Source organism: Falco cherrug, chromosome 8 (genome assembly GCF_023634085.1).
Source record: "Falco cherrug isolate bFalChe1 chromosome 8, bFalChe1.pri, whole genome shotgun sequence".
Lineage (NCBI taxonomy): Eukaryota > Metazoa > Chordata > Aves > Falconiformes > Falconidae > Falco > Falco cherrug.
This window is the reverse complement of record NC_073704.1, coordinates 60,703,227-60,718,462: the sequence shown is the minus strand read 5'-3', so window position 1 is coordinate 60,718,462 and position 15,236 is coordinate 60,703,227. Positions and strand designations below refer to the sequence as shown.

General features: G+C 42.7%; 1 protein-coding gene across 1 annotated transcript in view; it reads left to right on the top strand.

The window, feature by feature from the left end:
* The window catches only part of SPOCK1 (SPARC (osteonectin), cwcv and kazal like domains proteoglycan 1), a 324,364-nt gene that overhangs the window by 247,113 nt on the left and 62,015 nt on the right, over positions 1-15,236 (top strand). Inside the window, exon 6 of the mRNA XM_055719376.1 lies at positions 11,496-11,610. Within this exon, the coding sequence (XP_055575351.1) occupies positions 11,496-11,610 (115 nt within the window). The remainder of the gene's footprint in view (positions 1-11,495; positions 11,611-15,236) is intronic.

Sequence of the window (15,236 nt, the reverse complement as noted above, 5' to 3'; positions counted from 1 at the left end):
TTCTTGGCTTGGGTACATCTTTAATTTAAAGCAGATTTAATAAAGGCCAAAACAGGATAATACTGCAAAAGGATTAGCTGTGGTTACTTGATTTCTGAGCAAACACACCAATTCTGCTCTCTTTGTATGGGTGTCTTTCACAGTGAGTCCATTCACTGCACATTGAACTAGGCCTGGTGTTCCATATTTCTGTTTTGGGTTTTGGTTTTTTCTCCAAAAAAAATTCATTTTTTCTATTGTCTTCTGTAGAAATCAAAAGCATTGCTGAAAGCTTTAACTTCAAAGCTTAAGCCAACTTATTCTTCATTGGTTGCTATGCTCCAAAATACATTCCTGAAGCTTCTTTGCTAGTAACTGCCAAATGTTTTGTTTCAGCGCTCCTTAGCATTGGGGCTTTCAGTTTGGCTTTTGTTTTGATTTATTCTTCACAAAATAAAAATTCTGAGAAGTCAATTAAAAAATAGCTTGGCGTTCTTAGCACTTAAAGCTTGTTGCTGTTCTGAAAGCAACCAGAGCAGTGATGCTGCAGAATGCTGTTTATTTCATATTAGTACTTACGCTTCAGATTTTCTCTGTCTATAAACAACAGGAAAAAAGTCTCTCAGAAGTCTGAAAATCTACTTCCTACTGTACGTTTCATACATCAGTAGCTTGGCTTTGAGATATTTCCCAATACTTCAACCTTCTCCCCAAGTTCTTTGTAACACAAGCCCTGGGAAGCACAAAACTTTACGAACATGATGTGCTAGTTGAAGTGTTACTAGTTTTTGTGGCAAGGTTGCTGCAGAAGGCATAGGCAGCAGACGACCAGTTCAGTAGGCTTATTCAGGAGGTGAAGAAGGTGTAGTAGCAACTTTTCTTCAACTTTCGTTTCTAAAAATACATACATCAGAGGGTTGAACTGTACTGCTGAACTGTTCTTAGCCTGCAGAGCCATAGCAGTCAGAACCTTGCCCTAATAACTCGCTGTCAGATGCATCAGACACCTTACAGTAACTGCAAATACAGTACTAAATACAGGGCCCTCACCTAATGCTTTAGGCTCCTTATGTTCTACAGAAAGCACATGACTTTGCAGTTACTGATTGATGGGGAGAGTTGGCGGAGAGATTTTTTTTTTGAGATGCTGAGATATTGCTGTCATACCAGTCGCATAAAAGCCTGAAGCGAACATGCCTGTCCTTTATGGTGGTCAGCAGATGCTGCTTTTTGCCCAGGTATGGGCAGATGGATATGAGAATGACTAAGTAGATGGAGCGTTGCCTCATCTGAAATCTAGATTGATACAGTTGCATGGTGTAGCTAAATTGCTCTGTTTAAAATGGCATTGCCTGGGTGGAAAGCCTGTGCTTGGGGATCTGAATGTCTTGCATAGCCTTCCCTCTGCCATATGTAGGCAGTTGTTTAGCTGGTAACGGGACTATCTGTATATGCATAGAGCCACAGATCGTTACCTCTTGGTTATGTTCACGTTATCTGATGTGTTGTCTCCATGAGAGAAATTAAATTGCCTTTAGTAATTTGAAGCAAGTAAAAATGACAAATCATCGTTCTCCTGTGATCGGTAAATGGCTACAGAATGAGAATGCATCTCAATTACATGGCAAGTACATTTCAAGCAGCATCGATCGTTCCAAATCTCCAATTGTTTTCCTGTGATTTTTCTTTACTTTTAAACTAAGATGACTTTAGTCTATTAAAAATAAGTAGCTTCTTTCCACTTTGAACAATGCCATTAGCTATGAACTCTCAGCTCATAATTATGAAGAGTTAGAACAGAGAATAATTTCATAGAGACAAAAGCAATATAATATATATGCATAGAAATGAAAGAAAATAAATGCAGTAGGAAAGTGATTTTTAAAGTCTGCATCTTGAGATGTGGCAGGCTAGTATACTGGAACACAAAAACTCCCATGTGCAGCTAGAAAATGGTCATCATTAGTAGGCTATCATGCAAATCCTGCAGGAAGAAAAAAAAGTAGGTATTTAGTGGCAGAAAATGTTTTTGTACGTGAATATGGAACATTGGGCTATAAGATACGTTTTTATTTTTTTTTAAACAAGCCAACATTGCTGCCTCCATTTGCATTTGGATTATTCTCATCCTGCAAATATTCCTGACTACAGAATTAGTATCTCCAAAGACAGTTCATAGCAGTAATTACCAGGCACAGCGCGTGATTATGCCATGCAACGAAGCGTCATCCTGCAGAGACCCCCAAGTTAGTGCCACCCTGCAGCAGCGAGTCCCTGCGTGCGGGAGGAGGCTGGGGAGCAAGAGCTGCTGCTCTGCCCCGGCTGCCCCGTGGGACGAGTGGCTGTGTGTCGGTGACGCGGTGACTCGGCTCCTGCATTCGTGCACGAGGAGCCAGCTTGCACAACCCGGCGCATGGGCATGACCTTGCTGCTTAGAAGTGACCCGCAGAGTCACCAAATCCAAACGGCAGGCTGAAGCCCGGGTTTCAGCCTGAGAATGTGACTCTGCTGGGGAGAGGACAAGTGTGTGCCTACCCCGTACTAGCCATTGCATGGTTACTAACAGGAGGTAGAATCAGAGGAAAGCAGGGTGGTTTGCAGATTTAACACGGGCTGGAACTTTGTGTTAAATCTCAGGGAGAAGGAGGGTGGGTGTCTTTATTTTGACCCGGCCATTTCTAGTGGCAGAAGTGCTTTGTCTTCATTTACCTTTTAACTTGTCTTGGTCGCTTCAGCCAGTGAAGGAAAAGTCAAAATCAGCGTTGCACAAGTGTTTCTACTTGTGAATTGTCTCTTTTGTGTCAAGTTCCAGCCCAGCTTGGCCCCTGCTGCTCCAGTGAGCACCAGAGTTTCTTACAAGATGATAAACCAGCTATGTCCCCCCTCACCTTGGCCTAGGTGTTTCCAGAGCTGTCATCTAAATTACTTTTAAAAACAAATTTAATTTCTATACAACATTCTAGATTTTGATGCCTAGAACTACTGCCTTGTTTGCACACAAGATGACAACCGTTTGTTTTCATTGTTACATCGTATTACCAAGTGGTCACTTGAATGTCCTCCACCTCCTGTATCCAGTGCTGTGACCTTATATGCCATATATTCTGGCTGATGCAATTAAGCTGCATTTTTTTTTTAAACATTCCTGCTTCACACTGAGCTGATTGCCAGCTATTTCTCAGGGCGATTTGTCTTGTATTAAAACATAATTTTGTCCTTCAGTGGCCTGTCCAGAAGTCCCTGAATTAGCTGATTTTGCTCTGTCCATAAAGGGCAGTTTGCAGTAGCACAACTACATAATAATTTTCTTGGTTTGCAGTCCTGCCATTCAACACTGAAATGGTTCAACATGCCCACAAGCAGTCACCCTACTAACTCTTCAGCTATCAGTCAGTTTGGGAAATGGATTTTTTTATTATTATTTTTAAAGTCTGTGGTTCTTTCTTCTTTGGGTAGCAGGGTAGTAGCAGTAATGTCTAAATGCAAAGGGTTTGGCTACTTCGAGTCCAATTACAAATATGAAAGCTCACCCAAGCAGTCCTTTAGAAACAAATTAATGACAGAACGCTTAGGACTCCATATTCTGACTGCAGCGTGCTCAAATGCTCTGCTCCGGAGTCATTGCTTTAGCTGTGCCATTGCCCTGGGTTTCCACGCGCCTGGGGAGCCCTGAGAGTGCAGTGTTGGCACACATGCCCCGCGGCTCTGCCCCGCTCCCGTCCGCCTTCTGCCCCTGGCTCTGGTGTGTAGGACCCCATGAGCACAGGCTCGCTTTTAAGTATCTCTCTTGCACTAATTTGAGGGCAAGGAAGAGCCATGAACTCTTCTTGGGAGCAAAGCTGACCCTCTAGTGAGCAGTCAGGCTCATTGTTTTCTAAAACAACTCTTAACTTTGACGAAAACAAGGAGCCCCTTCTGCTGTTCTGCTGCTAAGTATTTTTAGAGAGGGGTGCACCGTTCTTACTATGGTCTGGAGTCAAAAATATGCAATTGTTCTGATTTTGGCAGGGATAGAGATGATTTTCTTCTTAGTAGCTGGTACAGCGCTGTGTTTTGGATTTAGGATGAGAGCAGTGTTGATAACACAGGGATGGGTTAGCTCTTGCTAACTAGCGCTTACCCCAAGTCAAGGGATTCTCAGCTTCCCCGGCTCTGCCAACAACAAGCTGCGGCGGAGCAGGGCCAGGAGAGCTGACCTGACCCAGCCAAAGGATATTCCATACCATAGAACATCATGCCCAGTATATAAACTGGGGGGAGTTGGTCGGGGACTGGCTGGGCATCGGTCAGTGGGGGGTGAGCAGTAGTACTGTGCATCACTTGGGGTTTAGTTTGGGGTGTTTTTTCCCTTTTGGGTTTTTTTTTCCTCTCTCCTTTTCATTATAAGTGGTGGTGTTAGTATTATATTTTATTTCAATTATTACATTGTTATTATCTCAATCCACAAGTTTTACCTGTTTTGTGATTCTCCTCCCCATCTGAGCGAGCAGCTGCGTGGTGCTTAGTTGCCAGCTGCGGTTAAACCCCAACAGCAATTAATGCCATCCTGAGTTGTGTGATAGCCTCTTGCACCTCAGCTCCATCCTTTCTGAAGCCCAGGCCAGGAACCAATTGTCTTTTCCTGGAAGATGAACCTTCTTTCTGGTTGCCCTGGAGTTGGTAGTCAGTTATTTAAACTTTACAATGTAAGAGTCAAAAATACTTAGTGGTTGCATATGGCTGGGACCTAACAACAAAAAAAAAAGCAGCTGAAAAACTTAAAATTAAAAAAAAAAAAAGTGTTGTTACATTTCAAAATCTTAAAGTTGACAAGCGTAATTTAAGGACCTGAGACATGTGCTTGGAGCACCTGTGTTTGGCAATATTAATGATGTGACCTCCTGACTTAAAGAGTGATATTTAAGGATTGCCTGGGTCTCATGCTTTTCCTCTGCTCCGTGGTTAATTTTACCCTGAGGGCAAAGTCCTGCAGCTCTCCCTCATTAGAGCTGCAGGACTGCGGAGGGCAGAGCTGTGGAGTGTAGAGCAATTTGTGGTCCTCGGAGCTTTGCTGCACGAGACCTTTTGGCGATACTGCATTCAGCTGCGTAAATCTGTTCAGCCTATTTAATATCAGTGCCTTGGAACCTGGGACTCTTTCTTCTTGACCCCACACCTGGAAGCTGTTCTCTTTTGCTAGCAGATTATGAACCACTAGCCTGTCAGCTGAGTGTGCAATAAGAGACTTTCTCAAATATTTGTTGTTCACCTGAGATATAATAAGGTCCTTTGTGTCATTTCTTGCAAAAAGGAGAATTTCTGAGGCAATCGGCTATAACATCTGCTTCAAAGCTACAGCTAGCACACAGTTTAAAAATGGTTCAATCTGTATTTACTCAATAGGTTGTTTATGTTAATTAGAGTTAATTCCGCCACTGGTATGCATGCCTAACTCCCATTAATATCAGCAGCAGCTATGTATTCTCGTAAGGAGAACAAAGCCTCTAATTAGATATCTTGAAAACTTGGAGTTCCTTGTACAGCTTTTATTGCAAAGATGAAGTGCTGTATGTTTGCCTGCTAACTATTCTAATAGAAAAAAAAAAAAAAAATACCGACCTCCCCTTTATCTCTGTTGCAATGAGATGAGGCAGTCCCAGAGCAGACGCGGGGCAGGACGCGCTGTAGGGGGCTTACCCTCCAAGCAGAGGGAACAGCATGTGTGTGCCCGGAGAAAGGAGACGACTGTACCAGCTAGCCAAAATGCTGGTTGGCCATGGAATAGCCGCTCTGTCACTGTGAAGCCTCCCCAGGTGGTCAGTCCTTCGGGGCAGAGCCTGGTCTGTGTTTGCAGTGGCCACCCTGAGGCACGGAGCCACGTTGCCCTGTGCCCGCGCAGCCCCTCTCCGGCAGCGGCACGGGCAGTGGGCACGGGCAGGCTCTGGTTTGTGGGGCAGCAGAACCCCCCGGCAGGGGGACACAGTGCCAAGGGACCACCAGCCCTGTCCCACAGCCCAGAATTTAAGACTCCTGTCAGGACTTTGCGTTAGCATCTGACTTTTTGCAAACATGAATTCACGTGGTTGACTTTGCTGTCTCCCAGCTGCGTAACTGGGACACTTGGTTTTAGGATTTCAGGTTTTACAAAGCCTAAAAGGTTTGGACAACTCCCATTAAAACTTTTTAATGTACTTGTTCAGCAGGATGCAATGAGAGTGTACCCTATGACATTTCTTTTGGGATTTGAAGAAAAGAAACTGAACCTTTTTTTGTTGTGCCAAGTTTTTTGTGTTTGGGTGTTTTTTTTTTAAAAAAAAAAAGTCTTTTGGTCTGAGTGTGGTCCAAATATAGTAATTTTTTTCCATCTGATTAAAACTCGAAACAAAGGCATATAAAGAAAATACTGGTAAGAGTCCTAGCTAAGGAAGCAGTGGCAAGCACTGCTCTAAAGCTTGTAAACAAACAGCCCCTCTTAAATAAGTGTCTGAATTCCAATGGATTCTAATTATCTGCTCAGACAGATAAGTACGAAAAACTAGTGTATAAAGAAACTCAACTGAAAAATATATATGCTGTAATTTCAGGAAGTTTTAGCTTTTGTTGGTGGTAGATACCGAGTAAAAGATAAGGTAGAAAATAATGAGTTTTTGTTATTTGTATCTTAAGTTTAGAAGAGACATATTGTGAGTGAACAAAAGATGCACCATAAAACAAACACTGCACTGAAATAATTCTTGGTGGAAATGTAAAAAGCTGCTGGGCGCTAAAGATGCAGTGTCTTCCAGGTGAGAACACTGTTCAACAAGAGTTTTAGAGCCACTGCTATTAGTAAGATGTAATATTTCAGTTTTTTCACATACATTTTAATTAGTATGCTATAAAATTTAACCTATTCCAATTTTCAGTCTTTTGAGAAGATGAACTACCATGAAATCTCTTTATATTGTCTGCTAATCCCTAAATACTCCCACCAACAAAAAATACGCTTCTCTCTTTTATAATTCAGATTTCAATTAATGACAGAAGCAATAGAAGTTTGGAAGCTAACATTTTCTCCTTGATTAGCATAACTACAAGAAATTTTAAATGATAGATTTTGTGTTATGGATTTTATGCATTAAGACCAAATCAGGGTCTGAGAGCTTCCTTTCTGCTGAATCCTGGATGAAGCGTGCTCCCTCCTCATCTTCTTCCCTGGTGTTTGTTATCAAGGCTGCGAGATCGCTCTGTGCAAAGTTCTCGGGTGGTTTGTCCTCTCTGTGGCTTTGTGAACAGAGCAGATTAGGCACATAGTGTGTCCCGGGCCATCAGGGGCACCTGCAGGTTCTCAATTACATCTGCACTCCCTCCCAGTGAAGGGTGCTGTCAGGGCTGGGATCTGGCAGTATTTATCCTATATATTGTAATTAGAACCACAGTGAAGAAGTGCACCGCTAATGTCGCTACCGTGTGAGCTGCCAGTCTTCATCCCAGCACGTGTACTTAAAGCATCGGATACTGTCGGTGGGCACTAATTCCGTCTCTCCTGTTGAGAGCATTTATTGGCGTAGTGCCCCTGCCTGCTCTCCTCCACTGGCAGGGGAGTATTACCTGTTCCCAGCAGGGACCGGCTGGGTACCTGCTGGTGGAAGGAGAAGCTTCCTGAGCTGCTGCCTCACCTGTAGCTGGCTGCCGGAGGGCGTTTCGACTCTGCAGCAGATCACTGAGGTGTGCATCACGCGATGCCAGCTGGGCAGCAGCCCGTGGAGCCGCTCCATGCAGATGCTCGTGGTGGCCAGCAGCCGCCTGTGTGCTGGCCCCTCTTTCCCCCCGCTGCTGCCTTACTTCGCTGCATTTTAAGCAAACACGTGAGTTCCATGTGTCAGTATGCAAAGCTCCTCAAGCCGTTAATGTGGTCTGGAGGCTGTACTAGGCTGCGCGTGTAGACACTCATTAGTCAAATATACACCCTTGTGCAAAAGATCACAGGACTTACTCAGTACTATTACTGTAACGTGCAGGTTAGATCAAAACCTGGCTGCCAAAAATTGAAAGCCAGTATAAAGGCAGAGATACGCCGTTTTATTACATCATTAAAAAATATCTAGATTCTCCTCTAGCAGGAACTACAGGCTGGAGACTGACAGACAAGAATAAAATAGCTGGGAATAAATTTTATGTAGCTATTTGCCTTCTCCCTCAAATGCTTATGCAAAACACATTGCTGTAGAATCACTGACAATAAAGAGGGAATCATTATACGAGTAGTGGATTCTCAGGAGAACACTTTAGCCAAAACACACTCTGCAATAATTTCCCACGTCTTAGTTGAATAAATTAATTTATGAATTTTCCATGAATATGTTCAACCGTTTCTCCCCTCATATATTTTATTGATCTCCATATACATTTAGCAACAAATAACAGAGCTGCTTTTCCATTTGCAGTAAAATAGTTTCGAGATGTTTATGTGGGCCTTGGGGTTCATAGTAAACAAATGCAGTTCAAACACTGGGGAGGTAGCAGAGAAAATGAAGCTTGGCAGGATGCAGGGAGCTCTGCTAGGAGAAAAAGCTCAGCAGAGTCTACATCCAGCCTTACCACCAGTGAGGTGTCCCCTGAAATCAGAGGGAGCAGCCCTGAACTGTGGGACTGCTCCTGGTAAGTCCCGTGTGGAATCGCTGCCAGGAGCTTCACGGCTCATGTCTGCAAACCTGCAATGTCCCTTCGGTGTGAAAGACCAATAGGTTGGATCATTCCTTCATTAAGTATGTTTTGTCCTGTAATGCATACCTTCTTACTTTCATGTGAGAAAGGAGATGAGGATGGCAAAAGGAAAGAGGGAGTTTGGGGTTTCTCCACAAAAATAGAAATGCAGGGTCTGTGGTCTGGAGAAGGCCAGCAGGCTCCTTCTAGACTGTAGATCCAGTGACAGAGTAGTCTGAAAACTTCATTTTTGCTCCACAAGACAACTTCTGTGGCCACCCTGCCTCTGAATATCACTTCGTTTGGCTTAGGCAATGTCATTAAATCCGAAGTTGAGCTACTCATATATAGGCCGTTACAGTGAATAAGCACACCATCACATGGAAACTGTGATATTTCCAAGTTTTTCTTTAGAGAAGGGGAAAACAGTCGCAGTGATTAGATGTTGAAAAGTAGTCGGTATCATCCTAATTTAATGTTTAAAACTATGGAGTTCTTTAATTTTCCTCCTCCAACACCAAGCTGCCATCCCACATCTATGTGTATACAAACAAACATCCCAAACAAGTAAGGTGGGCATACAGTGTGGTTAATCATAGGTGTAAATTTACTCACATGTGACTGCACCGTTGTGATCTTCAACTTTAGCTCAGCTCCTTGCCCTGCACGCTCAGATGACAGAGATAGCCCTTTTTAAGCAGTTTCTTTTGTGGTCTATTTCAAGCTTTCTGGTTGTCATTTTTATCAATCATAAGGAAAGCTGAGGGGAGACTTGCCTTGCTGTTTCCAAATATAAAGCTCTTTCTTTCTTAACTACATGTAATGACGGGCTTGAAATAGGCCTTGCCATCCTAAAGGTGGTATTTGAAGTATAACTGCTAATGCTGAAATACATAATTTACATTTATTATCCATAATAAAACATGTAACTAATTGATGTTCTGTAAGGGATTAAATGATCAACTGCAGCTGCAGGGTGAAGATTTATGCCTGTGTTCTTTATAACACATTGACTATTGGAATATGCTGCAGAGTCGTTGCCTTCAGGAGTGTGTGCTCAGAGTGTTCTCCTTTCTCTTGTTCTCCTTCTGATATGTTTCCTCTTGTGTTTGTGTTCTGTGCAAAGTGATTTATGGAGGAAACGGATGAAAAATAAGTACTTACATTCCCTTCAGACTTGCAAGGTACTAGTCTAAAGGGCAAGCCAAGCTTGCACATGTTTGTGTGTGGCCGTGCATTTGCTAAATTGGAACATCACACAGAGCGTGCAACCACCACGGTGCATTGAAGTTCAGAATGGCCAGGAGATAATGTCAACAGAATGGGATGTAGGCACAGGATAATGGTCTCCTGCTGCTAGATTAAAGCCTGGGCAAAGATGAGCCCTTTTAACAAAAACAAACAGAGGCAAAGCCAGGTTATTTGCAGTACTTTCAGAGCAGGAGGCATTTATCTTGTAACAACATCCTGTTCTGTTCTCTTGGCTTCCACCGTACCAAAATAACGGCAGACGATGCTGTGATTTTCATCAGTGGCTGTTGCTAGACGAGCTCTAGTTGCCCGCTGCATCCTCGTCGGCTAACACCGTGGTCTTATGTTGTGTGTCCTCCAGCCTTCAAAAAAGCCGCACGTTTCAAAAACACATTGTGTCACACTGTGTAAGCATGCTGGCCGACTTTTAAATGAAAAAGAATTAATCTATAATAAAACTCAGAGTTACCAAAGGGATTTTACAGCCCGACGTTTCGGATTTCCCCTGGCAGGAGGCAGGCTCCGCAGGGAGGAGCACCAGCCTTAGCACTGCAGGCAATGCTCCCCCTTGCATTAGAAGCCCTCAGATTCTGATCTGGTAAAATCAGTGCTTGAAGACAAAAAATGGAACTGAATTCCGTTCATTAAGTATCAAGCCAAAGAGAATGCCTCACACAGTTTTGTTCCTGCTGCTATGTGCCGTTTGCTTTTACTCTGTTTTATTAGTATGTTAGTCCAGTCTCCAGGAACTGTGCTGCCGGGCACAGCCTGGGGAAAATATCCTTGGGGCAGTAACACAGAGAGGACAACTGCACAGGCACAAAGCTCTTAGAGGAAAGTCAGCACGAAAATATATGTAATGCAAACAGCAGAGGCTATGAATACTGTGTTATAAATCAGGGCTTTTAACTAGCACACTTCTGCGGTATTAATTCTTCTGAGTCGTCTCATTTGTCCAATACTGCATATGTCCTGCTGTCCTAAATGGTTTGAATGCGGTGACTGTCGAGATCACCACGTGTTGTAAATCCCGTCTGCTGAGGTTTTAGGGAAGGGAAAGGAACAAGTTGCTGAGGCGAGCGGCTCTGGTGCCAGCACGGTCACAGCAGAGTACTCCAGCTCCTCAAAAGACCCAACTAATAAAACAGTAACAGGTGATAATGGCATGATTTCATCCCTGAAACATGGTAATGCAGCATAGGAAACACATGGGATTCTGGAGGTTTGGGCTGTATTTTCCTCCTAGCTTTGCTACTGATCTCTTAGGTGACCTGGAAGAAATTGTTTCACCTTTCTGTGCTGCAGATTCCATCTATTTAAGCAGGGAATAATGACAACTCTTTACAAGGCACATTTAGAACTGCCGTGCAAAACTCTGCGTAGGAAGTAGCTATTATTGTTGTTATCTGTAATAATAAAAACAATGGCATTTTCAATAGAGACTGAAGTTTTGCAATCTGTCCAATGCCTTTACTGCTAAATACAATTTCTCATTTAATCCACAGCTGCTGCTTTTATGTCTTGTCCTAGTTCAAAATGTATAAAATGTATTCTTCCCTTCTTTTTTTTTTTTTTTTTTTTCTTTTAATATATGATTCTAGTGCAAGTTGGAGTTTCACGCATGTACTTCTGGCAAAACCATCACAGCTCAATGCGAAGGGCCCTGCCCCTGCCTTCCCGGACCTGAAAGTTCAAAACACAAGACAGAGAAGACTGGTAAGCTGAGCTGTTAATGGAATTGTAGCAGATTAATTGCTTCCTGCTATGTTCTTAGACAAATGTAAGAAAGGCATTTCTTAACTAGTAGATTTTATATGTAATGGTTTCTGAGTAAAAGCTAAGGTACAACTACACCTTTTCTAAACATGTAGTACTTTCAGGTACCTTAACTGCTGTAAAACTAACACCTGCTTGAGAGAGTATCATAGGAAAACTGAGTTCGGGCTAATGAATCTCATTTTTGAGTGAAAATATTGAATCATCATAACAGAAAGACAGACAAGAAAAATATTCTACTTGATGGTTCATTACTTCATAAATTAAAAGCAATCAGTAGCCTGTGTGTTAACCATGAAGTCATTTAAAGTCACACATATATATTGCATGGGATCAGAGTTATAATATTAATGTTTATTATTATTGTTATCATCAAAAGTCAAATACGTTGCATATAGACACATGTATTTGTATTTATATATGAAATTGTTTCACCAAGAAGCTCATTGCAAATGATGACATACCAAGCTGAAGGTTGGAGTCTCGGCACAAATGGCCATTTCTCTTGCCAGCTCTCCGGTGAGTGCTCCATTTCACTCTGAAAGCCTGGTGAGCCCATTCACCCCCCAGGTCTTTTCCGAGGATGTAAGCACAAGCTGTCTGGGTCTGACCTCATCCTAAGGGAATTAGTTCTTGCAAAGTGGCTGACTAAAAGCAGAAGTCCAGCAGCAGGACCACAGCCAGGTTCTGTCTAAGAGTTGCCACCGTGCTCGGGGGAAAGCCCTTTGGAAGAGAAAAGAGTTGTTGGTGTGGTTGTGGTTTCTTGATCTGAATGCAGATGTGCTGGTGAGGGCATTCGTGGCAGCGTGAATACTAGCCTGTGTAAGCCCAGCGTGTCTCCCCTCTCTTAGGGGAGTGCGAGGGGCAACGCGCTGGCAGCTGCGGGGCGCCTGGCTGTGCTGGTAGCTCACAAAGCCAAAGCAGTGACTTACACAGCTCTGTCACATTAAGCAGTGAAATGTGTGTGTGTTACCTCTGGTTTTTTCTGTGATTCTATACATATATAGATAGATATGTTTAAACCAGATGAAGCTTTAACAATGATCTGTTTGACCCAAAATATTTGAGAATCTCCCTTCGCTCTTACTCCTCCCCAGTCTGGATGCATTCCGACAGTAGCGGGCACAGAAACTGAGCCAAAGTTTCAGCAGCTCTTCCTCTGGTTAGTTCAGGCCTTGTCTCTTCAGCTGAAAACCCTGATGATCCTGCTGGTGCTGCTCCACACGGCGCATCCTCGAGCATGGCACCAGTTTTCACATCAGGTCTCCATTTTACAAGAAGTGACTCTCCAGCCTAGATTTCGAAAATTCAGGTTTATTCCACTTTTTTGCAAATCACAGGCATTTTTCTGCATAGCTATCAAACTCAGATGAAGTATTTCAGATGGCAAGGTTCTGAAATCAATATATAACTGTAATATTGCTTTATGTGGCTGGAATCTTTTGGTTACAGTATACCCACTGATAAATTGCCTTATTCATATTTTCTGTTTCTTGTAGCCCTTATCAGGCTACAAGAAATATTTCTTTTTCTTTGCCCTTTCTATTTCTTTGCCCTTATCAGAAAGAGTTTCAGATTAATAAATCTACAGTGACATTTTAAGCTTACAATTTCATTCACACAAGAGAAAAAAGATTCTAATAACCCTTATCTTGATGAATGCAATTTGACACGGTGTACGTATTCTGAAACCCAGGCTTTTGTTTTCCTTGACTCAAAACTTTTAACTCCAGCCAACAAAGCATTAATTTAATGGGTTGAGTGATCTGCAGAGCAACTTTCCTGAGAGGTTTTTCAAGAGGCCGAACTTGAGCTAATGGTACTTCTGCCATTGCCCCAGTGACAAGGACATGAAATGCCTCAGTTCTGGCATCTTCAGTGTGGCATGAGGGGGGAGGGTGCTCTGCCCCCTTGCAGAAGCACAGTCACCTGGGAATAAGGGAAATTGTTGCCACGTGTATGGAAACATTCAAAAACCTGAAGACACTACTCGACCCCTGTATCAAGTGTATGCAAAGAAACTGCTCCTGAGCCAGGTTGGACGGGGCTTTGAGCAACCTGGGCTAGGAGCAGCTGTCCCTGCCCATGGCAGGGGGCTGGAACTGGATGGTGTTTAAGGTTCCTTCCAACCCAAACCATTCTGTGATTCTGCGAGCCTGGTTATAGTGTTATAAGCAGAATACCTGTACAGGCAGGGGAGTGATTGTGTGTGTGCATGTATATGCAAAAAAATAATAGCAGTGTAATGTTTTGCTTTATCGCTATCTGTTCCTTTCTGGGGTTAGGTGCTGAAATGCCCACAAAAGGAGTTGGTATTGAGAATCAAATAATCAATAGCAAAGGCGCTTTCTAACTTGCTTCATCTTAAATTTTCTTCTGGATCTTTGAACGTTCCGGTAACGTGCCAGTTAAAGACCTCCTTTAACTTACTTTCTCAGTCTCCTTTCTTCAGATGTTGTCCCAATGAGTGTAACAGAGTCTCAAACTGAGTATTTTAGAGTTTGTCAGACTTTTAACAAAGAGCTCCCAGGAGTTTCCATGAGAAAACATGAGTAAACTCTCCATATCAGTATAAATTTTACCCAGGCGCAGTTTTAGCAGCATCTGAAAAGAGAGTCGGTATTGTGCGCGTCTGCCCTTTACAGGCTGGAAGCCAGCCAGCTTTCCTTAGGTTTATGGGAGAATTATCAATTCTAATTGCTGACCACAAAAAATTTCCTTAGCGCTGCCTTTCATAAGTTTCCTTTAGTTGCTCAAGTAGTGTCACCCCGCTTCGGAGAAATAAGCCCCAACTAGTATCTGAGGTGACGTGAGTGAGGTGTGATGGCAATGACGTGGCAGAGCGTGGTGGTCCCCTGGAGCCTGGGCACAGCAGCGCTCGAGCGACCTCCCCTTCAGCAGATCTCCAGACCTCTCAGTCTGGAGCTTCTTGACTAGCAGTTTGGTTACTTGGTACTGTAGTCTTTTCTCTAGTCTTCACACAAAATTATTTTATTTTTCTCATACAGTACGATAGTATCATTAATATTGCTGAATTGGTATACAAGTCAGTCGTTTGATTTCTCATCTAAGAAATTGTATGAAAGATTTGTGTAGACAGTTGGGACTCGGGTTTCTGCTCCTTTTGTAGTTGCCAAGTTTGTGAAATCCATTCAAATACGGTGTAATCTTAAGTACAAAATGATGGAGGGCTAAACCTCATGCCTTATACAGACATGTCAGTGGAAAAATGCTAAAGAGAATTACAGTGCAAATGCTTCCAGCAAAATGGAAGTGCAGATCTTAGAGCTACCACATAAACTTTTTTATGCCTATTATACAACAAGGTTAAATGTATGTGGTTGTGAACTTCCAAATTGAAGACAGTTTGCATTAATCTTTACACGTTCATTCAATCACATTCAAATATTATTCCATGATAAATTACTTTCAGAAATTAAAAATGTAAAGGAACATTTAATTTCCAGAGTACTGTAATTCTAAATGTCGTGACCTTTTTTTATACGCTTGTGAATAAAATTGGCAGCAGCATCAAAGAAAAGCAATCTGAGTGTATGTGCTTGGAG